The following is a 27,509-nucleotide window of genomic DNA, read 5'->3' on the forward strand; positions in this document are numbered from 1 at the left end:
TGTAACCTCCTCGAAAAACTCTAATAGATTTGTTAAACATGACCTACAACACACAAAGCCGTGTTGACTCTCCCTAATAAGTCCCTGTCTATCTAAATACTTGTAGATCCCATCTCTTAGTACTCCTTCCAATAATTTACCTACTACTGACGTCAAACTTACTGGCCTATAATTTCCTGGATTACTTTTACAGCCTTTTTTAAACAATGGAACAACATGAGCTATCCTCCAATCCTCTGGCACCTCACCCATAGATACTGACATTTTAAATATATCTGCCAGGGCCCCTGCAATTTCAACACTAGTCTCCTTCAAGGTCTGAGGGAATACCCTGTCAGGTCCTGGGGATTTATCTACTCTGATTTGCCTCAAGATAGCAAGCACCTCCTCCTCTTCAATCTGTATAGGTTCCATGACCTCCCTACTTGTTTGCCGTATTTCCATTGACTCCATGCCAGTTTCCTTAGTAAATACAGACGCAAAAAAAACATTTAAGATCTCCCCATTTCTTTTGGTTCCATACATAGCCGACCACTCTGATCTTCAAGAGGACCAATTTTATCCCTTACTATCCTTTTGCTATTAATATCCCTGTAGAAGCTCTTTGGATTATCCTTCACCTTGACTTCTCTTGTTAGCCAGTTATGTCATCTTTCTTTTAGAATACTACTTCTTCTTTGGGATGTATATATTCTGAGCCTTCCAGATTGCTTCCAGAAATTCCAGCCATTGCTGCTCTGCCATCTTCCCTGCCAGTGTTCTTTTCCAATCAACACTGGCCAACTCATCTCTCATGCCTCTGCAATTCCCTTTACTCCACTGTAATAATGATACACCTTACTTTAGCTTCTCCTTCTCAAACTTCAGGGTGAATTCAATCATATTATGATCACTTGCCCCTAAGGGTTCTTTTACCTAAAGCTCTCTAATCAATTCTGGTTCATTGTACAATGCCCAATCCAGAATAGCTGATCCCCTCGTGGGCTCAACCACAAGCTAAAAAAACAACCTCATAGGCACTCTAGAAATTTCCCCTCCTGCAATCCAGCACTAACCTGATTTTCCCAATCTACTGCATATTGAAATCCCCCATGACTATTGTAATATTTGTCTTTTGGCATGGATTTCCTATTTCCCATTGTAATTTGTAGACCACATCCTTACTACTGTTTGGGGGTCTGTATACAACTCCCATCAGGATCTTTTTGCCCTTGCAATTCCTTAGCTCTATCCGGAATGATTCAACGCCTTCCGACCCTATGTCACTTCTTCCTAATGATTCAATTTCATTTTTCTTGCCTATAACATCATACATACCAATCTGCAATTGTGCCACAAGTTCAGCTACCGCATTCTGTGTTCTGCGCGTATTCAAATATAACATCTTCAGTCCTGTATTCACCCTTTTCAATTTTGTCCATCTTTTATGTTGGAACTCATCCTGTTGACTGCAATTTTTCCTCTATCAACAGCCTTCACTACACACTGTCTCTGTTGTTAAACCAGCTACCTCATCTTCAGCACTATCCTACCCTTTCCTTCTTGCATCTATGATAGTACGAAGTATGCTTTATTGAAGATGTCTACAGTCAGGATTGCAACACGTTTGCTGATTTAGAAAATGGTCACTTACTATACGATGTCCTCTTTTGTCTTCTGCATCCAACCTGATCCAAGCCAATGGGGGTACTATGGGAAAAGGTTAATGGTCGAATTCTGGCAGACACTGCTTTGTATGGTGGTACTTGATGTGAAGGAATGGGTGGTCGAACAACTGACTGAAAATAAAAAACGTGAACAAAGTGTTTGATTAGAAAATATATTATTCATTAGAAATTAAAAACTTAATCAAATAAGTTGACTATTTGAGCTATTTGTTATACAAGCAAATACAAATTCTACTGAACTCCCAATTTAACCAAATATCAATATTCAAATTGTTTTAAATCGGATGTTTCAAGTTCATGATTTCTTTTTCAATTCACATTTACCATGTTTTTCATCTTAATTTTCCAAATGTAAGAGAGTTTAGCTCAAAGACAAAAGGGGATAGATGACCTTTCAGGACTGGTGTAAACACAACAACCTGAGTCTCAACATGGACAAGATTAAAGATGCGATCATGAAGGAGCAGGCTGCCTACGTCTGACTGAACATCAATGGCTTCACCTCGGAGAGAGTCAGAAACACCAAGTTTCTTGGCGTGCACATTACTGACGACCAACAGTACCTCTTCTGTCAAGACAGCACAGCAGCATCTCCACTTCCAGAGGTGAGGCTCCCCACCCACCAGCCCACCATTCTCAATATATTCTCTACCAGAGAGTGTCCTGACCAACTGCATCACCATCTGCTATGGGAATTGCAATGCATCAGCTCGCAAGACCCTACAACAGATAGTGACGGCTGCTGGAAACATCACCAGGGTCTCTTTCCCCCACTCCATTCAGGAACATATACCAGTAGCATTGCATATTTGGTGGTTCCCGCATTGTCAAAGGACCCTCCCATCCTTCCCACAATCCCTTTGACCATCTGCCGTCAGGCAGAAGGTAGCACAGCATAAGAACCAGAACTGTCAAGCTGGGCAACAGCTCCTTCTCCCAGGCTGCTAGTCTTCTTTAAACCCTAGTGCCACCCAGTACACATGTCCACCCTGTCTGAATGCCCTGCCTCCCCCTCCCCTCCCCAACTCACAGGCATATTCTCATTCTGTGCTGGTGATATTTTATCTTTCACTGCTGCTGTGTCATGTATTTATACTACAGCCTGTTTCACTATAGTGCCAGTACTGTCTAATATAAGCATGTACCTTATACTTAATGTCAACCAGTCAGCCTTCAGGCCGTCCTTCTCCGGGACTTGTGCTAATGTTATTTTGCGACTGTGTGAACTGTGTTTTGCACCTTGGCCCCAGGGGAACAATGTTCATTTAGCTGTACACATGTGTATGGTTGAAATGACTGCATTAATCAGAGTGGTGGCAGGATGATAGGCTCTGTTTTGCAGCAGGGCAAGGTTTAGGAGATAAATCTCTGGAGTCAGGGGCACTAACAGGTGTTTCTGTGGCCACGAGCAGGAATCCAAGATGCTGTGTTGCTTTACTGGTGCCAGGGTCAAGAAGATTTTGATTGAGGGCAGTTCATTCTGAAAGGGGGGGGGGGGGGTGTGGTAAGCAGCCAGGGGTCTTGGTCCATTTTGGTACGAAGGCTGAAAGGAAGAACAGGCAGGGGCAGGTTAACGAACAAGGTGGGCTGATAGGTTGAAGTGTATTTACTTCAGTACGTTGTATTTCAGAATTACCAGGAATGGGTTCATACTGCCAGATAGTCTATGGAGAAATGGGCCTGGCAGGGATTGTAGTTTCTACTTTGGCCATTTGCCACTTTCTTTGACTCATCAATCAGGAACAGTTTTCACCTTCTAACAAAGGATTCACAAGTCACCTGTAGCATCTCAACTTTTGCTCACAGAAGTCCAGCTAACTCAGCAAAAAAAAAAAATCTTCTGATCTAAAAGACTTTGAATCACACTGCACCAAAAACTGTTTAAATCAAAAATTCTCCATTTTCCATTTACTGCATTTTTTTGCCTTTGAGTGTTGATTCATGGTGATAATACTCCATAGTACTCCAGTCCCACTCCCACATTATTTGCAAACCGAGACACCTTAAGCCTCTCACACAAGTTTGAACTCCACATATTTGCACCTTCAAGCTGTGATGATAATACTGTGCACTGATTCTGTAAGAGTACCTGCTTGCCCTTTATTCTCCTTGTTCTATGGCAAGGCTGGCAATTCAATTAGCCATCCTAATAGTTTGTCCTTTAAGTTAAAAAAAAACATTATTTTTGTTTCTTAACTTTTCTATCCTGATACTTAATTTTGTACTCCCCATCACCATTTAATTGCCTGTTACACTCGTTGTGGACCAATGCTTTGTATTAAGATTTAATAGCCTGACAAATCTCTGTACAACTTACTGTAACAGGAGTTACACGGGCAAATTCCAAAATTCAATTGCTTATAGATGCCTGCCTGATCACAATTAAGACTTCCATCCTCCTCCCAACTCCACCAATGGGATCAGAATTCATAGGAACTTCAGTTGAATATGTACCTCAAAGTTACACGGTAAGGAAGGGGGTGGGAGTGGGGGAAGCAGGAATATGGATTAAATTGGATTGTTCTTTTTGTGAGTGATTCAATCATTCTATAGTAGTTAAGACAAAACAACTAACTTTAACAATTAGGGTGGATGGGGGAGTGCAAGACAGTCATGATTCACCTGGATTTTAAAAAAGGATTAAACAGTAATTTTTAGCAAAAGGTGGAGGGGCAGAAAGTATGGGAACATACCTACTTGCAGGTTACCCTGCCCCCTCCCAACAAAGTCATATACCATCTAGACCTGGAAATATGTTATTATTTATTTTTATTGGGTGGGTCCAAATCCTGGAATTCACACCCAACCATTGGAAAGGTGCAAGAAGACAGTTCATCAAAATCTTTTTGAAAGGAGATAGGGAGGGACACAAGATGTTGGCCTTGCCAGTAGTACCTGCAGTAAAAGGTGTTCATGACAATTTTTTTCTAAAACAATCAAAGGAAAAAATTCTGAACTTTCTCTTTTGCAACACTGAAGATGTTAGTCTTCACAAGTTCTCACCAGCTCAAATCCTCAATGAACATTGCTGCTTCTGCTGTAATCCCACTGAAAACATCTTACTGTGTGACAGATCAAAACAGCAAATTCTATGGATTCTTCTGGATGATTGTAAGCAACAAATAAAATTTCACTTAATTTCAACTTTAAAACATGGGAAATAGATCAATTATCCTTTCATAAGTCAATGCATTGCATGAAACAAATAGCTTTTATAATCATAATTTTAATTCACTTTCATCAGATTCGTGAATTTGCGATGCAGTCACCAAAATTTATTAAAGGCAAAGGAAATGAAATGCATCTCAGAGATAAACATACTCCGGCAGATATTATTGCCTTTCACTTTTTTTTGGCAAAAAGCATTTTTTAAAATCAATGTCTGAATTTGTATAATAAAAAGGAACAAGTCTACTTCCCATATATGAATCTCATGAAGAACAGAAGAGAAATTTTCAAAGATAAGAGCAAAGTGGGAAAGTTTTTTGTATAGTAGAAGCAGCAAAAGTATCATCTTACTTGTACTGTAAAAAGGTCCATTTCCTCAGACTTATTATTTCCGTAGATATTAAACCCGTCAATTACAGAGATGGGTCTTCTTTTTTCATTTCGATATTGCTGAATACTGGTATATTTTTGTGCCTGGGAGTCAACACAAGATGTCTCAGTGCTGCCTTCACAATCTCCAAACTCCATTTTTTGAGGCTGAATAGGAAGACCATTCTCTGGGATAGAAAAGTTAATGCTTGCAAACTGGCCACAGTCAGAAAGCGGCCGTTGTCGCAGCCTGCCTTTCCCACAGTTCCATCTTCTTTGAGCAATTCTCTGTGTGTTTGTCTTTTCATCTTCCAGAGAAGAAACCTTTCAAATGTGAACACAGATCTTTACTTTTTTTTACATCTTTACTAACACTACTGCTTAACTTCAAAATTGATTTCTTTTGTACAAAAGTCTCAATGTCAACTCCTGATGCATGGCACAGTATACGTTCACACTAACTTGTCAGATCTAAGAAATATCCAATACAGTCTCCACCGTACTTAGTCTAAACTTTCTCAGATATGCATATTTTGCTGAATTGTGCTTTCTTCTAAAATCAAGTAATTGAAGAACACTGAGAAAACAGGGGTAGGCAAATCAGAACTATCCAAGCTAATTATATACACGCACACATAAATTAACAGGATTGTGATTAATGCTATTTGGGTTATGGATGGCAAAGGGAAATTTATTGACAATGTGCACCCATCTTTGCATGACAATGAATGTTAAAGCATAAATATTTTATTATACAAAATTAAAAAATCATAGCATTCAATTTCTTTGACTGGGTGCCAGAAACACCCACAAACTGTTTCTCTTTAGATTTTTTTTAATACTGTGGATACTGATGACTTACTAGAGCAGATTTCCAATTGGTACACATATAAGGTTGGCAATACAACTTACTGACCGAAGTATGAAAGTCAAGCAGCTTTCAATAAAAAGGCAAATCATCAAAGTTTGTGTTTTGAGACAGTATGACAGATGATGCAATAATTGATTGTTCACTTGAGCACAGCATTCTCTAAAAGATGAATCCATTATTAAACTGATCTTTGCAAAGCATTCGCAACAACAGCTGAGTTGAAAGCAAAATAATTACAGAAATCATCCAACTCTCTGAGGGAAAGTAGAAAATAGACAGAGTAAAATCTTTTTTATTGGCTGGTCATAGGAACTCTATTTCAGTAGTATATCTTTAAAGAATAGAAGTATTAACTTAAAAAAGGAAGAAATTTAATATCCACAAAGACAATTATAAAATACATTGCGATCTTTGTCGATAACATTCTGACTAGATGGGAAATACCACAGTGCGCTTAGCAAAGTGCCCCAAATGTGAATAGAAAATATCCAAAATTATTCCAATATTGTAAAATTATGAATGCAGAAGAAATTAAAATCTTTTTCTTGTGCTTTTTTTCCCTCATAACGCTTCTCTTGAATGGCTCAATGTTCTCATCTGGATATTTTGAAATTAATTATCACTTAGTTACTCATGTGTAGTACATTACCATTAAATTTGTCTATGTACCTCCCTCTACCATCCTTTCAGGAAATGCATTCCAGAATCTATACTTTGGATGGAAAAATCTTCACCTCATTCTTCACCTCATATATTCTCTATGCCTCTTTCTCTTCACCTTAAACTTATATCCTCAAGTTTTAAGCACCTCTGCTTTGGGGAAAAGTTTACAATAATCTATACTATTGATGCCCTTCAAACTTTTGTATATTTCCACCAGGTACCCTCTCAGCCTCCTCCACTCCAAGGAAGACAAAACCCAGCCTCTGCAGGCTCTCCTCATAACTGAATCAGTTCATTTCACCAACATCTTGGTTAATCTTTGTCGCACACCCTTCTGTACAGTCACCTCCTTCCTAATTAGTGTTTTATAATGTTGTATGAAAGCCTCACTGTTCTGATATTCTATGAGTTTAATGAAGGCAAGAATTCTATATGCTTTCCTCACCACCTTATCTGCCTGTGCTATAATTTTCAAGAATTCTCAGACAAGTACACCTAGATCCCCTTGTTCCTCAATACTACCTCAGGACCTATCATTCACTGTCAAAGTCCTCTGCTTGTTAGTCCTCCCAAAGCGCATTACCATGCACTTATCAAAATTATATTCCACTGGTTCCTCTGCCAATCTAACTGATTAATATCATCCTGTAATCTGATTATCCACTTCGTCTTCAACAACACCCATCTTTCTGTCGCCTATAACCTTACTAATTATTCAAGTACAAGTTGTTAATGGATATAACAAATGGTAAATGCCTCTGCACTGACTATTGTGGCTTCAAATAAACAAGTAATGCTTCCCCCATCACCTTCTGTATTCTCTTACCAAGCCAAATTCAGATCTAATCTGCCGACCCATTTTAGACCCCATGGGTCCTAACCATTTAGATCTAATGCAATTAGCAACTAAACACTGCAGATATATATTTTTTTTAATTGTACATTTAAAGAAAAAAACTACTACTACTACTCCAGAGCAACACATACAAACTGCTGGAGGAACTCAGCAGGTCAGATAGCGTCTATGAAAAGGAATAAACAGTCAACATTTTGGGGCGAGGCCATTTTCATCAGGACTGGAAGGGAAGTGAGAAAGATGCCAGAATAAAAAGGTGGAAGGAGGGGAAGTAGCACATGCTAGAAGGTGACTGGTGAAGCCAGGTGTCGGGAAAGGTAAAGGACTGGTGAAGAAGGAAACTGATAGGAGAGGAGAGTGGACCATGGGAAAAAGGGAAGGAGGAGCACCACGGGGAAGTGAAAGACATGTGTACAGAAGAGGTATGAGGCCAGATAGGGAAAGAGGCAAAGAAGAGCGAAGGGGGAGGGGAAAAGAAAGAAAAGGGGAAAATACTGCCGGAAGGAGAAATCAATGTTCATGCCATTAGGTTGGAGGCCACTTAGACGGAATATGAGCTGTTGCTCTTCCAGTGTGAGAGTGGCCTTAACGTGACAGAAGAGGAGGCCATGGACTGACATGTTGGAACAGGAATGGGTATAGGAATTATAATGGTTGACCACTGGGAAATTCCACCTCTGGTGGATGGTGCAGATTTTGGCAATTAGTGTTTTGTACTGACGATCTTTTCACTGGTTCTGATCAGATAATTGACCAAAAACATGAAAACTTTCTTTTCTCTTCACAACTGTGTGGAAATATACTTCACTTGCAGTAACAAAATCGCATCTTTGTCTGTAACAAAATGGAACCTGCATTGTACCAGAGTACTTTGCTTATAGTGTTTGTGTAACATTATGCCAATGGACCTCGAGTATATGACAGACTGCAGAAAGAAAGACATTACTAGAAGAATGCCAAGTACACTGATATAGCAGGCAAACAGAAGGCACCCTGACCTTGAACTGACAGACATTAGCTTACACTTGGTACAAAGGAGGGATAATGCTGTCTGTTTCTTTCGAAGCTACCACCACTTCTATGCAGTGATGGTCCTTCCCTTGCAGCAAGTAAAATAAACACAATCATGATTGATCCACTCTGATTTATCTGCTGTTTGTTATAAGACACAGTAAAAAGGTACTTGCAGCTCTTTCTGCACCTGCTGAAAATTTCCAGCCGTTCCCATGAATTCAAGATTCCAGGACCGGCAATATTTGTATTTGTTTAGCTGTACCTGATGCATTGCCAAGGCCAGGTAGAAATCTGGTGAACTACAAAAACTACTAAACCGGTTTACGTTACAAAGTTTAGGATCATTTCAAGTTTCCAAAGGCCAAGTTATAGTGCATTAGGACTACCAACTCTCCTAAAATGGCCATGAGTTTCTACTTAATCGTGAGTCAGCTTGTTTGGCACTGGGGAAGAAATATTGCTATTGGTTGTTGATGCTTATACTGCTCTTAATAAAGCAGATATATATTTGTTGGGCAGGCAATCCTTAATTGTTTTGTATATCTCTCCTCAACCAATTCAATCAGAAAAAATCCCTGTGCAGCAAAGAAATGATGTAAACAATCAGCATTGTTGGAATGCCTTACAGAGATTCAAGTTTCAGTTGCAGGAGTTCCCAACCTGGGGCCCATGGACCCCTTGCTTAATGGATTTGGCAAGGTTGGGAACCCCTGAATTAGAGGATTTAAAAACATCTTCTAATGCTTAAAATTTCATTTTCTATACCAATCATCTGTTGACAGCTAATTTTCAACCTAGATATGACTTGCACTAATAAGATGCAATATGGCTTGGCCAGTTCTGTTACACAATACTGCGCAAAAACGTATTCCTGCAGGGAAATCTTGTGTTTGATGGAAGGGGTAAGATCATTCAAGTTGCATTCATTGCATTGGGTCACTTGCCAGTGCAGTGATATTTCTAACCAGCTAAGAACACAGTAATCCTGTTTGCACTTGAAATACTGATACTCCCAAAGGGCTTCAAAGACTGTGCTTCATATAACTGACTTTGTGCAGAGGAATCCACAGCTCAGAAACAAAGAAAATCAGTGACATTAACAATTCCTGTATTATTTCATTAAAAAATTGAAAAGCAATGAAAAAATCAACAGAGCAAACATTATGATAGTGCTAGTTCAAACATGGGACAACAGGAAGTGTGATATGTGCTGAACTTTACTCTGTACAAGATTTATGAATATATTTATACAAGGTGTTAGAGGTTCTCACATGATCCAAAGTTCAATAAACCTTCAGGAGTATATCCAAGCAGTTGCATATCTGATCTGCAGTGGATTTTCAATTACTCAATATCAAATAAAATCCCAGTTGAGTGAGATGGTTCTAGTAAAGGATGTAGAAGAATACAAACAAAAAGAAATAAACAAAGGTATCTTGTTGCCAAAACACTGAAGGGTTGCAGTGCCTTGAGAAGGACAGTGATTAGTAGAAATGGAGAGTACACAAGGGACTAAATCCCAAAGGGAGCAGTGCCTTCAGAATGTTGAAATGGAGGGGAGAGGAAGACACATCTGGTGATGGAATCTTATTGAAGATGGTGTAACTTATTAATAATGATTAACACACACAAAATGCTGGAGGAACACAGCAAGTAAGGCAGCATCTATGGAGGAGAATAAGTAGTTGATATATCAGGCCAAGATCCTTTATCAGGACTGGAAAGGAAAGGGGCAGCAGTCCATGGAAGAAAGGGATAGAGGAGGGAAACCAGAGGGAGGTGAGATGAGAAAGGGTAAGGGGGTAAACAGAATGTGGAATGGGGAAAAAAAAGAGAAAGGATTGAGGAGAGGGGTGTAATTACCAGAAGTCAGAGAAATCGATGTTGAAGCCAGCAGTTTGGAGGGTAGTCAGGTAGAATATGAAGTGTTGCTCCTCTAACATGAATTTGGCCTCATCGTGGAAGTAGAGGAGGCCATGGACATACATGTCAGAAAGAGAATGGGAATCTGAAATGAAATGGGTGGCCAGTGCCGTGGTAGTTAATAGTGGTGTTCCTATGCCATTCAGTTAGCCACTCGAGTATGGGAGGAGATCACATTCTGTACAATCAGGGCTGTAGTAAAGCTTAGTTGAGTAACCTGCATGCTGGCATCTTGGTGTGCACTGCACTATCCCTCAATAATGAACATAACATGGTGTCAGAAGTGATTCATCAACAAAGAATTGATGCTACAGACTAACTGAGATCCCCAACAAGAAAGAATTTATAAGACTGCTCTTGTTCGCATAGCTATGAAAAATATCCAGAGACCTATAAACCTAAACTATCTATACTAGTTTGCTAACATGAGGCATGAGCTGAGAAGAGGTCAGGTTTGCTAGGCAACACCTTCAAGCTACACTCAAACAAGGGTACGTTGTAATCATCTTGGGCCACTAGCCTGAGGAAGTGCACAGACGCAGCAGAGAAGTCTGTCAAACTCTCAGGACAGGAAAGGAAGACTTTTGTAATACAAATAAACAAAAGAAAAAATAAGCAAACAGGAAAACGGAGCAAATAACAGCAGTAACTACGTCTACTTGCCCAATAATGCCCCCTCAGACATTTGATTTCTCTAAACCAAGGGACTTTAAGAAATGGCTCAGGCGCTTTTGAGAGATTTAGGGTTGCAAGCAATCTCACTCAGGCTTCAGAAAAGCATCAAGTAAGCACACTGATATACTGCATTGGTGACAAAGTAGATAACTTCATGGGTGGATTAGAACTGTCAGACGGTCAGAAAAAGGAGTACAAAACAGTGCAGGGCAAATTCAAAGAGTATTTCACAGGAAAGCAAAATGCAAAGTTCAACTCCAGAATACAGGCGCAAGATGAAAGTGTAAATGACTTCATCACAGCATTGTATGGTCTGTCAGACAACTTTGCATACAGAATTCTGAGAAATGAGTTCATTAGAGACAGGATTACTGTTGAGCTACTGGACAACAAATTGTCAGAGAGACTTCAGCTACAGACTAGAGAAAGCTATTACTATGTCTAGGTAGAGGGAGCATGTTCATCAGCAACAGACATGATGCTAAGGTAAAGCTAGAAGGTTACAAACAAATTGCAGTCAGAAAGACTACAGCAAGAGGCGACAGTAGAGCTCAGCTCAAACAAAACAGACAAGCGGAACGAAGAGCAGGAAAAATGTCAACTGCAGGAGGTGTGGTGAGACTGCATTCCATGTCAAAGTTCTGTCCAGCAAAAGAAGTGAAATGCCACCAATGCAATAGAGTTGGCCATTATAAAAGCCAGTGTCACTCAAAAACAGCTCTTCAGGAGTCAAGGAAGACCAGATTCAGATGAAGAGAGAGCTTTCCTTGGGGCTCTAGTTGCAAATAGACAAGGCTGGTGTACTACAGTTCAGCTGCAAAGTGAAGCAGTAATGTTCAAAATGGACACTGGGGCAGAGCCATCCCGAATGTCTGTTCACAAAACTGGTGAAGAAAACAAGCATTATGCTCACAAGGCTAGGGAAACATAAGCAAAATGTGAAAGGAATGTTTATTTCTTTCACCTGTAAAAATCAGAAACAGTTAAAAGAGGACGTCTATGTTGTTCAGAATCTCTTCTCACCACTACTGGGGCAACACATCATCAAGAAGCTGAACCACAATGCAAGGTTGGATTCACTCATCAATGTTCAGTGGCAGGGGAAACACCCAGGGTTGTTCATTCACAGACCTGGAGTACTGAAAGAAGAGTACTTTATCCAGCTGAGGCCAGGAGTACTGACCTACTCTCTGATCACAATGAGGCCTATACCAGTCCCATTGATGAACAAAACCAAAGCTAATCATGAGAAAGGGGAGGTGCCTGACATCATAATTAGAGGGAATGGACCAGCTGACTAGTGTGCAGGCACTGTTCCTGTTCCCAAGACAGATGGCACAAGATCTGTGTTCATCTAACCAAGCTGAATAATGCAGTGAGGTGAAGGAAATTTGTTTATACTACCCTCTTCAGCATACATTGGATATGCTGGGTGGAGCAAAGTTCTTCACCAAACGAGATGCAAACTCAAGGTTCCTGCAGATCCGTTTAACTTCTGAGTCACAGAAGCTCAGGACCTTTATCATACTATGCCTTCAAGAGACTCCCTTTTGGCAACATCAGCCCTTGAATTCTTCCAGATGATGATGAACCAGATTTTGGAAGGACTGGAAGGAGTAGTCTGCAATATGGTCAATATAGTCATCTCCAGAGGCTCGAGTGAGGAACAGGGCAAAAGAGTGGAAAGCTGCCTTGGAGAAACTCAAACAGGCCGGAATCACTCTGAACAAAAAGAAATGCAAATTTGCAAAGTTGGAGGTGAAGTTCTTAGGCCACCAACTGTCCTCAGAAGGAGTGTGACCAGATTCAGACAAACTGGCAGGAGTTCAGAACATGGAACAACCTACGAATGTATCAGGGATCTGCAGTTTCCCTGGCACGGTAAACCAGCAGGGAAAGTTCATTCCAGATTTGGCAGAGAAAACAAAGCCATTACGTGACCTCTCTCAGAGAAATGTTTGGACTTGGGACACACCACCTACATCGTCACTCTCATCACTTAAAGCAGAGCTTATCTCTCCACCAACACTGGCCTTCTTTCATCTGAACAAAGTGACCCAGTTCTCAGCAGATGCCTCTTCCTTTGGCCTAGGTGGAGTGCTCATGCAGAACTGCAATGGTGTATGGAAACTGGTGGCATATGCATCAAGAGCACTGATTCCTGCTGAACGACATTACACCCAAATCGTAAAGGAGATGTTGGCTCTCATGTGGGCTTGTGAATTCTTCAGCTGCTACTTGATAGACACCAAATTCCAACTCAAAACAGTCCACAAGCCATTTGTCAGTCTCCTCAGCTCAAAATACTTGGGATGACTTACCTCTAGGTCTGCAAAGATTCAATATGATGCTTATGCGATACTGTTAAGACATTGAGCATGTACACAGCAACTCTTTCACAACACCAGATGTTCTGTTGAGGATGCCATCCAAAATTGAGTAGAAGGAAGGTGACTCCGCCTTCATGGAAGAGACTATCATACTTAGCTCAGGTATATGAAAGCTTTCCTGCATCACAGAGTAAACTGGATGGTATCTGCACTGAGCTGAAAAAGAACTAATTCTGCAGCAAGCTCATGCAATCATGTGAGCATGGATGGCCAGCTGTTCCAAAGGAAGCTCACAAACTCAGACCATACTGCCTTGAAAGAGACAAACACACCATTCTTGGTGAATTACTGCTAAAGGGCTCCAGACTCTTCATTCCTGCTTATACGCATCCCAAAATCATCAGTCAAATCCACCAAGGACATCAAGGCATCGGAAAATGTTGCCTAAGAGTAAGGCAATCTGCGTGGTGGCCTGGTCTGAGCACACAGCTGGGGGATTATGTAAAGCAATGTAAAACATGCAGAAACTGCACAATAATCACGCTGAATCACTCTGTCCCACAGAATTCCCAGACCTTCCGTGGCAAATTGCAGGCACAGACATTTTTGAGTTGAAAAAGAGACAAGTATCTTCTCATGGTGGATTACTACTCATGGGATGTTGAAGTGTCCAAGCTGTCCTCTACACCTTCAAGCACCTGAAAGCTGTATCCACTCGACACGGAATACCAGAGACACTTGTGTCAGACAACGGTCCACAATTCAGCTGCTCAGAATTCAAAGCCTTTGCTAGGGATTTCAGTTCAAACACCAGACAAGCAGTCCATCGTACCCACAGGCAAATGGAGAAGTGGAAAGAACAGTGCAGGTTATTAAGAGTTTCCTACTGAAGGCAAAAGACCCCTCCAAAGCACCGCGAGCTTATCACTCCACGTCTCTTGTGAATGTCTACAGTCCAGGGTTATCAATGGGCTGGAGACTGAGAACAAGCCTGCCCATTCTTCCTTTCCTTCTCCAACCTCACGATTGGACTTAGACAAAGTGAGAAAATTTTGAGACAACACAACAAATAACATGCATGATCTCAGACTCAGAGCAAAATCATTGCCGCTGCTTATGAGTGGTAAAGCTCTTAATTTGCTTTCAGACTAATTCACCAAAGGAACAATACACCGGCAGCATGCACCATGATTGTTTGGGATCAGAACGTCACAAGGTAAAACCAGGCAGAACAGGTGTGCAAAAGACACCTTCTAAGTGCACGAAAGGTAGAGAAGGAAATAGAGTGGCCTGATCCGTATGACGAGGATCACTTACCCGAGGTGGAGGCAACTGTTCAAGCATTTCCATCCGTTCCAACACTTCCAGGAACCAATACCAGATCGGGTCGTTTATCTGTCCTATCACAGAGATATACTCCAGAGCCTAATAGCTTAGGGCAAGTGACTAAAGAGGCAGAATAATCCTCTCACTTTGTCAGAGTGCTCAGGTAGTCTACCCTGACCTCCATTAGGTTTAGTGCTTTTTAAAGAGTTCTATTGTAGAAAACATTTCACAAAATGAGACTGCTCTTAAAAGAAAAGGGAATTTGTTAAAAAAGGAGGAAAAAAAAGAGAGACACCACTAAAAGCAAAGCGAAAGACAGTCATAATGTTGGCAATTCTTTTTTTAACTTTATGTAAGAAGGCTAATTTACATGTTATTGGTAAAGTGAACTGAATCGCTCAATTTCAGTGACTATAATTTCAGTTCAGTCTGATGACAAGAAATACCTAGTTTTCTTTTGTTTCAAGAAGGGGAAATATAATGGTAGCTTATAGTATTATTCCTATGCCATTTGGTTAGCCACTCCACATGGGAGGATTTCACATACTGTACAAACAGGATTATCAATAAAGGCCAGTTGAGTATCCTGCAGGCTGGCACCCTGGTGTGCTCTGCCCTATCCCTCAATAATTAACAAAACAACCACTAGGAGATCCTGCCTTTGAAAGAGGACAGTAATCCTCTCCTACTATTCTAGTAGGATGGGAAATTACTTTAATTCCCCCCCGCAACATCTAGTCTCACCTCCCCTGCCAGTTTCTACTCCTTCCTCCCCCTCCACCTTCTTATTCTAGTTTCTATCCACTTCCTTTCCAGTCCTGGTGAAGGGTCTGAACCTGATATATTGACTGCATATTCGCCGCCTTAGATGATGCCTGACCTGCTGAGTTCCACCAGAATCATGTGTGTTGCTAAAGATTTCCAGCATCTGCAGAATCTTGTGTACTAATGACTTATACTTAATGAAAGTACTAACGTGTTGGATAAATTACAAATCAGAATTAGCAGCTGTATGTTTTAATTGGGCGGCAGAAAAACAACAAATACCTCTGGGCCTCACACCTTCACTGACAAGTTCAAACCAGACTTTCACTGCACGCTCTGTGGTGTATGTTCACTGTCCACCTTGAAGTGGCCTCAGGATATAGTGAATGGTAGAATCTAAGAATAGGTTAAAGGGGAAGTTAGAGGGGTAGCAGGTTTGCTCAAAGCTGGTGTAGATGAAATAGGATGAATGACCTCCTTTGATATGAAAAAATACAAAGCTGATCCTAGTAAATGGACATCTCAAATTCCAAAAGGTTTAAACTAAAATAATTAACCTTTAATATTTTCAAAGCAAAGCACATAGGATAGCTTGGCCATTATAACACAACAATGAAATTCCAGTGAATTACCAAACAGCAATTATAAGAAAGAGTACACGTGGAATAAATATGCTCCCCCATTAATTGGAAAACTTCTTATCCTAATGCCAATTTTCTGCATTGCTTTTCTGACTGCAATGACAAGTTCAATTTCACCACCATAGTCATTATCCATTGATTCAAAGACCAAATCATCAATGTTTTGCACAAGAACCTTTTAATGGATTATTAATCAGGGGATGCAGTCATGTCTATTTTCCTTCTCAAATATTTAATTATCAATATACATAGAAGAACAGTGCTTTCCCCATTGTTTAATAATTTACAAAAAGAGAGTGATTTAAATCCAAATCTTTTGTGATCTTGCATAAAAGCTATTAAAACATCTATCCATGTAAATCTGGCAGGTTTGAGTTACATTTTTAAATTTAGATTCAAATGCCACCAATTCTTGCCAACTTTTTAAAAATAGCTGAAAATTTGTGGAAATTGAATCTAAATCTAATTCCATCCCACTGGAATCAGAATCCCAAACTGCAAAGGAAATATGATAGTAAATGGCTGGATATAAAATTTGAATTAAGGTTTATTCTACTGCCAATTACATTAATAAAATCAGATATTTTCTAAATCTGATTCATCAGTACAACTTATTTTAATACCCAAATAGTTGAACCTTATAACTGTGGATTCTTTTGTAATTTCCCTCAATATCAAAGTATTACATTTTTGTAAAATAATTACATTAATCAACCAGCAGAGGGCAAAACAAAATCAAGTTTCAAACTACAAAAAAAAATTGTATATTTAGAATAAAAACAAAATTTGGCAGGTCAGCCAAATCTGTGGAGAGAGAAAACAAGAATAAACATTTCCTTTTGATGAACGTTTAACATTATAAGATAGGGGACTGTGTTCTATACAAACACCATTCTATTCTCACGGCTTCTTTGCATTTGCTGCACTTGTTCTAAAAGAAATGCCACCACACCAGTGCTTCCACTACATCTTCCTTTTCCTGACTGTGTCACCCTAGCTGACAGCGCCTTGTGCTGCATCTGTTTTAAATCCTGCAGTTCAGTTCTTTCAAAGCAAGAGTTTCCTTATTGTCTTCACCTCCTACCCCAGCAGCTTTCAAATCAACCGATCATCCTTCAACTATTTCTAGCTCCTTTAACAAATGAGCCATGAAGTATTTTCCCACTCCCTTCCCCTTTCGCTGCTCTAAAGGGACTGTTCCCTTCTGGATAATTCAGTTTACTCCCCTCCCGACTCCTCACTCCCACCACTATCAATGCCCGTAACTGCAAACTTAACATCCATCTCTTTACCTCTTCCATTCCACCTACACGGACTTTCCAAGTGATTTGCTTACATTGTATTCAATTCATATTATTCATTGTTCCTAATGCTGTCCACTTTCAGATGTTGAATCAAAAGCAGTTTAGGTGAATGCTTTGCAGAATGCCCCAATTCAGTCTACACACTTCAGTTCAATCTTTCAGTCACTTCTCAGCTTAATTCTCCATTCCACTCTTATAGTTTTGAAAGATTTGGCATCACTGCATTTAGAATCACTGACATAAAAGTACATTTTTAAACAATTTAACAAAATTAGAGATGAATTTTGATCACGTTTAACCATAATAAATCACTAAACTTTATAGAATAGCTAAACTACTTATTTTTATAACAGATTTTTTTTACTTCGGTTTACAACAATTAATCCTTTCTTGTACATTTCAATTATATAGTAAATGTGGTAGGGTAGGTTATTATTCCAAAATAAGATGCGCTGGGTATGCTTAAAAACATTGATAATTGGTGACAGAGTATAATTATTATAAATGAGTCCACCGTTTTAAGGACCTTAACTAAGAATCTTGCTAAATGCTTATGATTAATGCATGGCATAAAGGTTTTATAATTGCCAGTCCTTATAATCAGATTATTACTATTTTAAATAATTTATTGAGTGGTGCCAAGATAAATTTTAAGTACATTATCAATATTGGACTTGGTCTTCTACAGTGGTTGAGCATAGGAGATAGAAAACAGCTGCCATTCCTACAAAAAAGGGAGAGGGGGTAATACAAGGTGACCCAAGCCCTTCGATCATGAAAAAGAATCTAATGTTTTCCCGGTATATACGACAAAGAAACTCTTCTCAGGCTTTCAGCCGGGTACAGATATCGATTATAAACAAAGTTTGGATGACAAACGCTGCCATCTTCATCAGGAATGATTCCTGGGCATATCTATAAATCAATACCTGTACAAGCCCAGGCATCATCCCTCATAAAGATGGCAGAGTTTGTCATTGAAATGTTGATTATAATTGATACCTGTACCCAGCAGGAAGCCTGAGAGAAGTTTATTCCTCTTCAATACTGTTTAATTGTGTGATGGATATCCAATTGTGCACATTAGAGAAGGAAGGGAGCTATTTTCATCTTAACAATTATATTTCATGCTCGACTCTTTCCATTGCCACTATAGTTGGTGATTCTCAAAGTTGTAATTTCAGAACTGTGTAAAGATTTTGTTAATATAGGACTTCAGCTTAATACAAAAAAAAGGTGGATTTTATATGGTCTCAAAACACTTTCATTTATAAAAATGCTGCAAGTTGGAAGGCTAATATGATGGACTTGGAAATCATTGATCCTGGGTCCTATGAAAAGTATTTAGGAGCGAGATACAGCTATGATCTGGAGGTTCCAGTTAGGACCTTGTTGGAAAGCTAAGTGGACTTTCAATTAAGGGAAGGCCAGGCAGAAACCCAGGTAAAAGATAAAGATTTTTTTGGTCTTTATAAAATCTCAATTACCTTATTCATTGATTTTAAACAAAGGGTAACATAATACCTTACAAATGAGGTCATTACGAGCGGAGTTGTAAAGTTGCTATTTAACCCTATAGTGAATACGGTAATCATCTTTTACACTCAAGGGCAGGTGATGGGGATCAGCATCAATGGTACCTCAGAACCACATCACAATTATTAAGAACTTGAAGGGTTTTAGCAGAGCAAGAGATTCTCTTATTCTAACGTTACATTTGTTGGAATGCAATGATTAAGAAATATCATGATCTTAAGTGTTCTGGTTTTAGTAATGGTAGCAATGTGGGAAGAAGCTGGTGAGAAGCAGGGTACTCCGTAATGGAAGGTGTCAGGATGTTTTGAAAATGACCTGAGGTCAAATGGACGGGCAAAGAGCTTTTACTGAAGCTATTTTTATCCACTCTTTCACTAAGAACAAACATCTATCCCAAGAAATTTCATCTTGCCATGGCAATACCAAATTTAGATAAGGTCTTAGGCTTTAAGTACATTGCACAAATTCTATATGTATTTGACATACAGAAATACAGAGGCATAATTATTCAAATGTAAGGGGGTTTCTTCTTTATGTTACTGCATGTGTTAATCAAAATGGCTTCTTTGTTTGTTAAAAGTAAAAATGCTTCTTTGTTATGCTGACTGGTGAGAGAGTGCTTTCTCTCAAAGCTTGTTTGGGTTATAATTACTGATAACGAGAATTGTATTCGTTTGATAACCAATTGGGATAGAGGTTATTCTTTCTTATGGGTTTGTAAGCTAGTGTTGCGCGGACTTTGAAGGAGACGACATAAGGGGGTTAGAGGGAGAAGGCGCGATGTTGTAAGCTGGGCGATGGAACAGCCCCCGAGCGGGGGTCCGAGGCCCAGGGTTTTTGGCGAGGAGAGGGGACGAGGACAGATTCGTGTGGAGCATCTGGTCGACCACCGTTGTTGGTCCCAGGTGGCACGTCGAGGAGGTCGGAGGGGATCGGATGGTGGCCAGAAGACTTCGTTAACTGAGCTCCAACGGTTGTGCACGAAGTGGTTGGACTTTGATAAGTTTGGCACCTTTTACTTTTCTTTTTATATTGCATCTCTATTAAGTACATAGTTCCAGTAAGATCTATAAAGTGTAATCATTTAATCACATATGGTGTACTGTCTGTTATTTGGCATGGTGGGGACATCACACAGCGTCTACACAAGCTGATTACCCAGTTTGGTGGGGCCGAAGGCTGCTCCCCCTAGACAGAAGTGAGCTGAGCGAGCCTGAGACTTACAGGGGGCTACACAAATATAGATGCCAAAATAAATAAAATGTGAATCCAATATCGGATCAGGCGAAGAGTTTGAAGAGAAAGTGACATGCTTGTGCAGAATCAAGCAAGTTTGTATACAATGAACTGAATTCCTAAAGCCTCAAGCAAAGGGAAACTAAATCAACACTGGCATGAACACTAAAGTAATCCATCTATGGAGGTGATTCACAAAAATTATTTAATTAAAGAGATAAGACTGTGATTAATTTTAGCCAAATTATATTGAAGTATATTAGATGCTGCTAAAATATCAGTTTAGCTCACCGATAGCAAATACACATTGAAGTTGGCTGTAGATTGAGTCACTTAATTGTGGTGACACTAGAGCATTGACAGATGCCATCCAGTCAAAGCACTTTCAGAGGATGTGTTCAATAAATAATTAATCCACCTTTGTTGAGGTAGATACTTTAATACATATCCATGTGTCAAGAAGTAGGTTAAGTAGCCATGAATCACATTTATCATATATTGAACATTGTTAAGTATAAATGGTTAGATTTTTGAAGGAAGATTATTTAGGATATATAATATTACCTCATCCTTCTTTTCATCCATTCCAGAAACTACTGTGTTCAGACTAAGCTGTGAATAACTGCTTATCCCACTATCCTCATTACCATCATCGAAGTACACTGTTTGCACCAGATCCTGAAATGATACGGGACATCTTCCAGCTTTTGGGATAACTTCTTCAATTCGTCCATCACTGTCCGTTGAGCTAAGTGACGAAGTACTTTTTTCATTTGAACGATGGAATGTAGTATTGTGTTTTCTCTTTTCAGCATTAAGACTCTGAGGTTTAGAAACAGTTGGCCTGTCAGGAATACCACACTGTTCATTTTTAATTGTGAACTGAGTCAAATCACTTGAATTGTTGAGGAAAACTTCATTAGCTGCTGGACAAATGAGCGAACAAGCAATTTGATTGTTTGGATTTATCACATCTATGTTGGAACACTGAGAAGGTCTACTGGCTTTAAGCTCTGGTGAGGATAATGATTTTTCCACGCGCTTGGTGGTAGTTGGAATGTTTGTGGAGGTGAATAGACTATAGGGTTCAAGGAAAGAAGAATCTTTCTTCCAGCTGGAATTATATCTTTGTCTTTCACTGTCAGCACCACTAGAAACTCTTCGAGAATAATCATCATGCAATCTGCTATTCGGTCGAACCGTTGAATTTCCTCGTATGCATAGCGATGAATTCTCCTTCGAGGTATTCTCTCGCCTTCTTGCAGCATCTGCAACATTACTCACTAATCTCACCATTTTGTCAAAACCTATAGTCCTGATTGGGCTCCTCCAACGTTTTGATTGGGTTTTAGTATTCCCTTGGGCTTCCTCATCGTTTTCTGAAGTGCTTATTGTCTTTTCCAGCCCTATAGTTTCATTGTTTAGTTTTACCTCTGTGAGGTTGGAAGTTGATTTCCTCTTAAATGAACTTTTCTTGAAAAAGCTTAAGTTATCAGTGCTTTTGCTTCTTCTATAGATAACTTTGTGGTTTTTATAGTGGGTGACTACTAAATCATTAATGTTTGAATCTTGAGCCCCAAGAGGTACAGCTCTGGTGGAGTCCTCTTGACTGGGTGATTTATCACAATCAATTAAATTTATCCGACCGGCCCTGTAAGCACGTCTAATGCTCCGTGATCGGTGAGTATGGCGCAAAAAGGCTTCATCAGTATCTTCAGTCTCTGAGCCATCTGAAGCAAAGTTCTCAACAGAGCTACATACATTCTGCAAAGAGTCTATGCAAGAAGACCTATTCTGCATTTTCTTGTCACTGCCATTTTGCACAAATGTATGCTCATTTTCATAATTTTCCACATTTATAACCTCAGAGTTTTCTCTTGCTTGAATTCCTTGAAAAACGGAAGATTTCAACTTTTTGAAAGAACCCATTTTCCGTAAGGATGATAGGGCATTCCAAGTGGGAGAATTCTCCAATGTTATCACAGAACAGGGTCTATTTTCAGAGCTCCAAATGGCCTTCTTCCTAGGACTTGAAAATATTTGCATTATTTTTGAAGGACCTGTATTATCTTCCCCATTTTCATGTCCCTTGATATTTCTATGGTCACAACAGTTATCTACATTTTGTGGAGTTGAATCTTGGAACATTCTAGAGTCTGGATTACTGACAGATAACAAAATACCAATGTTCCCATTTGCAGATTCATTACACAATGACTTCATGTTGCCATTGTAATAAATGCTGGACGGATTTAAGCTGTTAATCAGCTTGTCATTAATGTTTTCATTAGTTGACTCCACTTTGGTTTCACTTTCTTTCTCTTCTTCTACTTGATGTGACATTAGTAATTCACTGGGTTCAGGTACCTGCATGGAAAAAATACCAAGAAATGTGTTAATAATCCTTTTTGCATTTACCAGAGGACAAACTGCTTTGACTAAAAACAGATAACGTAAATGACTTATGAGTCATCCAGATTTTAAAATTTACACATAATCAATCTGCTATGAGAACACAGTCATTCACTGGTAGAAGAGATGATGATATTCCTGCCTCTGTTCAATCCTGACCCCTTATGCTGGCGATATGGAGTTGCACACTCTTCCAGTGACCTTGTGGGCTTCCTCAGGTTGTTCACATCCCAAATGGAGTAGGCTAACTGAATGTTGTAAGTTACTCTCAGTTTGAGCGCACAGTTTTGGAATTAGAGGAGGGGGTCAGAGGAGAATTAACTGATATGCGAGGAACAATAGACTACATGGAAATTAGACCATGCGTAGGTTAAAGGATTCACTGCCACAGTTGGCCATTGACACAAAGTCATCAGGTGTATTTAAATGAGAGGTTGATCAATTCTGGATTAGTAATTGTGTCAAAAGTTATAGGGAGAAGACAGGAGAAGAGTGTTGAGAAGGAAAATAAGAGAGGAAAAGTAAAAACTTTTTTGGCGGCTCAGGCAAGAAGAGTTTGTGTCGGTATCAGAGCCCTATGGAAGTTGAGAGAGGATAAATGGAGCAAGGAAGATCTTTTTGGGTTACTCAGGCACAGTAAGTATCAGGGTCAGAGAGCTAAAAGAATGATAGACTCAAGCATAGTAACCATTGTTGGAGTTTGCCAGTGTGAAGGCTTTGGCTTAAAAGGCTTCAGTGTGAATAGGCGAAGGTACAGTTAAGAAAAGGTAAGCCTTTTTCATTTTTGTTCTAGAGTAGTCAAGATGGAATGCTCCTCCTGTCAGATGTGGGAATTCAGGATTCCCTGACAACTACATCTGTGGGAATTGTACCCAGCCTCACTGCCTGACTAACCAGGCCAAGGAGTTGGATGTACTCAGGATCATTTGGGAGGCTGAAGATATTATAGACAAGACTTCTGAAGAGATGATCAAACCCAGAGTACAGGCTTTGGACTGTAGATTGGTGACCACGCGGAGAGGTAAGGGAATTAAGCAGACAGTGCAGGGTTCCCCTGTGGCTATTCCCCTTAGCAACAAATATACCCCTTTGGACACGGCTGGAGCGGGAGGAACGACCCATCATGTCATGGCAGCAGCTGTCAGGTTAGTGGCGCTGTGGCCAGCTCCGAGGCTAAACATGGAATGGTAAAGTCAGGCAGTACGGTGATTATATGGGACTCAACAGTTGGGGGACAGAAAGGAGATTCTGTGGCTGCAAAAGTGACACCAGGATATGTTGCCTCCCACGTGTTAGGGTCCATGATGTATCAGAGCAGCAGCAGGAGATTCTAAAGGACGAGGGGGATCAGTCAGAGGTTGTGGTACACATTGGCACCAATAATATGGGCAGAAAGGGGGAAGGATCCTATGCAGTATATAGAGTTAGAAAAGAAGCTGTAGAGAAGGACCTCCAAGTTTGTGTTCTCCAGATTACTCCCTGTGCCACAGACTAGTGCAGGTAAGAATGGTGTGACAGCACGGATGAAAGAGTAGCTGAGGAGATGATGCAGGTGGAAAGCATTTCAAGTTCTTGGATCATTGGAACCTTTTCTTGGGATATGGTAACCTTCACAAGAGAGATGGGTTGCACCTAAGCTGGAAGGAAACCAACATCCTGGCTGGGAGGTTTGCTGAAGCTAATGCGGAGAGTTTAAAGTAGTTTTGCAGGCGACTGGGAACCGATCCCCAGGCCAGTAAGGAAAGGATCTGACCAGAAGGTAGATGACAGGGAAGGTATTGAAAGGCAAAACTGAAATAACAGGTATGATGGGTTGGATAGCTTGAAGTGTGTATATCTTAATGCTAGGAGTATTATGGGTAAGGGTGATGAACTTAAGAGCATGGATCTGTACATGGAATTATGATGGCATAGCCATTACTGAAATTTGATTGAGAGGGGTACAGGAATGGTAATTAACGTACCAAGTTTTTGAAGTTTTGGAAAAGGTAGAGGAGGAGGTACAAGTGGGGGTAGAGTTGAACTACTAACGAGGGACAATATCACAGCTGCATTCCGGGGAGACATAATGGAGCGGGTCAGACATTGAGTCCATTTGGGTGGGTCAGGAATAGGAAGGGTACAATCACTTTGATTTGATTGTACTACAGACCCTCCAATAGCTACTGGGACATTGGAGAACAGATATGCAATCAGATTAAGGAAATGTGTGAAAATAATAGGGTAGTTGTTATGGGGAGATTTCAACTTCCCTAGTATAAACTGGGACCTTCTCAGTGCAAGGGGTTTAAATGGAGCTGAATATGTTCAGTATATCCAGGAGGGTTTCCTAAATCAATATGTGGGACGGTCCAACAAGAGGAGGGACTGTAGTGAACCTGGTGTTGGGTAATGACCCTGCCAAGGTGATTGATCTATCGGTGGGTGAACAGTGACCACAACTCCAAATCTTTCAAGATAGCTATAAGATAAGGATAGACATGGTCCTTGTGCGAGAGTTTTAAATTGGAGTAGGGCAAATTATGAGGGCACTAGGCAGGAACTATGAAGTGTCAATTAGGAACAGCTTTTCTCTGGCAAGTCCTCATCAGACATGTGGAGAGTGTTTAAAGATCAAATGTGCAGAGTACAAGAAAGGCATGTTCTTGTTAGAAGGAAGGACCGGAATGGAAAGCTAAGAGAACCTTGGATTCACAGAGAGGTGACTAATTTACCGTAGTCACAAAGAAAAACGAAAGTATGTAAAGCTTCAGAAGTCAGGATCAAATGAAGAACATAAAGAGTATAAAAAAGCCAGAAAACAAAAGAAGGGAATTAGGAAAGCCAGGTAGGACCATGGCCAGTAGGATTAAGGAGGATCCCAAGGCATTCTATACATACATCAAGAGTAAAAGGACAACTAGGGAGAGGGTGGCACCACTCAAGGATGAAGGGGGAATATTTGCTTGGATGCAGATAATGTGAGTGAGATACTTAGTGAGCATTTTGTTTTAGTATTTACCAAGGAAAAGGACATGCAGGACTAGGAGATCAGTACTGAATGCATAAATATGTTGGGTTGTTTAGAGGTCAAGGAGGAAGAAGTATTGGGCCTCTTAATGAGTATTAAGGTGGATAAGTCCCCAGGGCCTGATGGGGTTTACACCAGGTTATTGAAAGAGGCAAGGATGAGATTGCTGTGCCCTTGACCATTATCTTTGTGTCCTTGCTAGCCACAGATGAGTGACTAATGTTGTACCTCTATGTAAGAAGGAAACAAGGGAAAATCTTGGGAACTATAGATTGCTGAGTCTCACACCAGTTAACAGGGGAATTACTGGAGAAAATTCTGAAGGATCGAATATATGAGCATTGGAAACCCCTGGCCTAATCAGGGAGAGCCAGCATGGCTTTGTGCATGGCAGGTTGTGCCTTACCAAATTGATAGAGATTTTTGTAAAGGGGACAGAAAAGATTGATGAGGGTAGGGACGTGAATGTTGTCTGTATGGATTTTAGCAAGTCATTTGACAATGTCCCTAGTGGGAGGCTATTCAAGAAGATTAAGATGCATAGGGTCTGGGGCGAAGTGGTACTTGAAGGGACTTATTCGAGCTGGAGGACTGTAATTAGTGGAGTCCCACAAGGAACTGGGCTGGAATTTCTGCTACTTATGATGTACAGAATATAAATGATCTTGATGGGTGGGTTAGTAAATTTACACGTGATATCAAGATTTGTGGAGTTGTGGATAGAGTATATAGCCCCCTTCAACTGGGTTCATATGCAAACTCGTTAGATACTTCTGTTAACGCAATTCAACAGTGAAAAGACCACCTTTCATACACAATATTCATCTAGGGTTGGTATGGTTTGGGGTTCAACCAAACAGGTACATTGTGATGTTCTGATTAAAGAAACCTCAATTTTGAGCGAATGCTGTGTAAATACAGCCCATACACAATTATCAGTTGGCAAGAAATAACAGATCATACATCACAGGAAATTATAAAGAAAGTAGATATACTAATTTCAGCTTTATCAGACAGTCATTAGGAAAAAGAAAAGGAAATAAAAGGGCCCATTACAGTTAAACCATTCCAGTCTGCACATAACCATTGGAGCTCGTCTCTTCGTGCTGGACCCACGGTCTGCATGAAAACACCCAGCACATTCTCAAACTCCCCTCAAAGACCATCTGGAGCAAACTGACTCGTGCTGTCTGTCTCACTCACACACACACACCCTGCACTCCCCCCCCACCGCCCGCCTTGGAGCCATTCATCTACACAAAGCACTTCTTGAAATGGGGACTCTTCTTCCATTGGCATTCTGCCACATCTTCCCTTCTGTCTTACTCCACAGTTCCCAACAAAAGACCCCAAACCAGACTACTGCATCAAAAACCTCTTTCTGCCTCTAGAATTTTCTCTAGATCCAACCATCCTGATTGGCTAACACCACATTCCTAAGATGAACAGCAAGGCTTTTTATCTTTAGCCGAAACTAAAGCATTCTACCAGCAGGACACACTGCTTTTGCAGAAAATTGCCAAAATGACATACCCTAGCAGTGGAAATCTTAATCAGGGCATTAGACTCTCCCTCCACCAACAGCAGTCATGTCCTCATGACTGTGGAACATATTAAACTATTATTCATAACACAGTATTCAAATGAATTTCGTGATTTCATCATCCCCAATCCATTTGTAAATGGAAGTAGCATATCTCACCATGGAAATGGACATAATACTCTGTTTCCCAGGTGCATCCT

General features: G+C 40.2%; 1 protein-coding gene across 8 annotated transcripts in view; it reads right to left on the reverse strand.

The window, feature by feature from the left end:
* Window positions 1-27,509, reverse strand: part of LOC140726844 (spermatogenesis-associated protein 13-like) — a 213,657-nt gene that overhangs the window by 74,909 nt on the left and 111,239 nt on the right. For 7 of the 8 annotated variants that reach the window (XM_073043740.1, XM_073043743.1, XM_073043741.1 and 4 more), the window contains 3 exons: window positions 20,909-22,711; window positions 5,187-5,528; window positions 1,634-1,778 (listed from right to left, as the gene is read on the reverse strand). In XM_073043740.1, coding sequence (XP_072899841.1) covers window positions 1,634-1,778; window positions 5,187-5,528; window positions 20,909-22,711 — 2,290 coding nt within the window. The remainder of the gene's footprint in view (window positions 1-1,633; window positions 1,779-5,186; window positions 5,529-20,908; window positions 22,712-27,509) is intronic. The other variant, XM_073043746.1, reaches the window with a different exon arrangement.

Source organism: Hemitrygon akajei, chromosome 4 (genome assembly GCF_048418815.1).
Source record: "Hemitrygon akajei chromosome 4, sHemAka1.3, whole genome shotgun sequence".
Lineage (NCBI taxonomy): Eukaryota > Metazoa > Chordata > Chondrichthyes > Myliobatiformes > Dasyatidae > Hemitrygon > Hemitrygon akajei.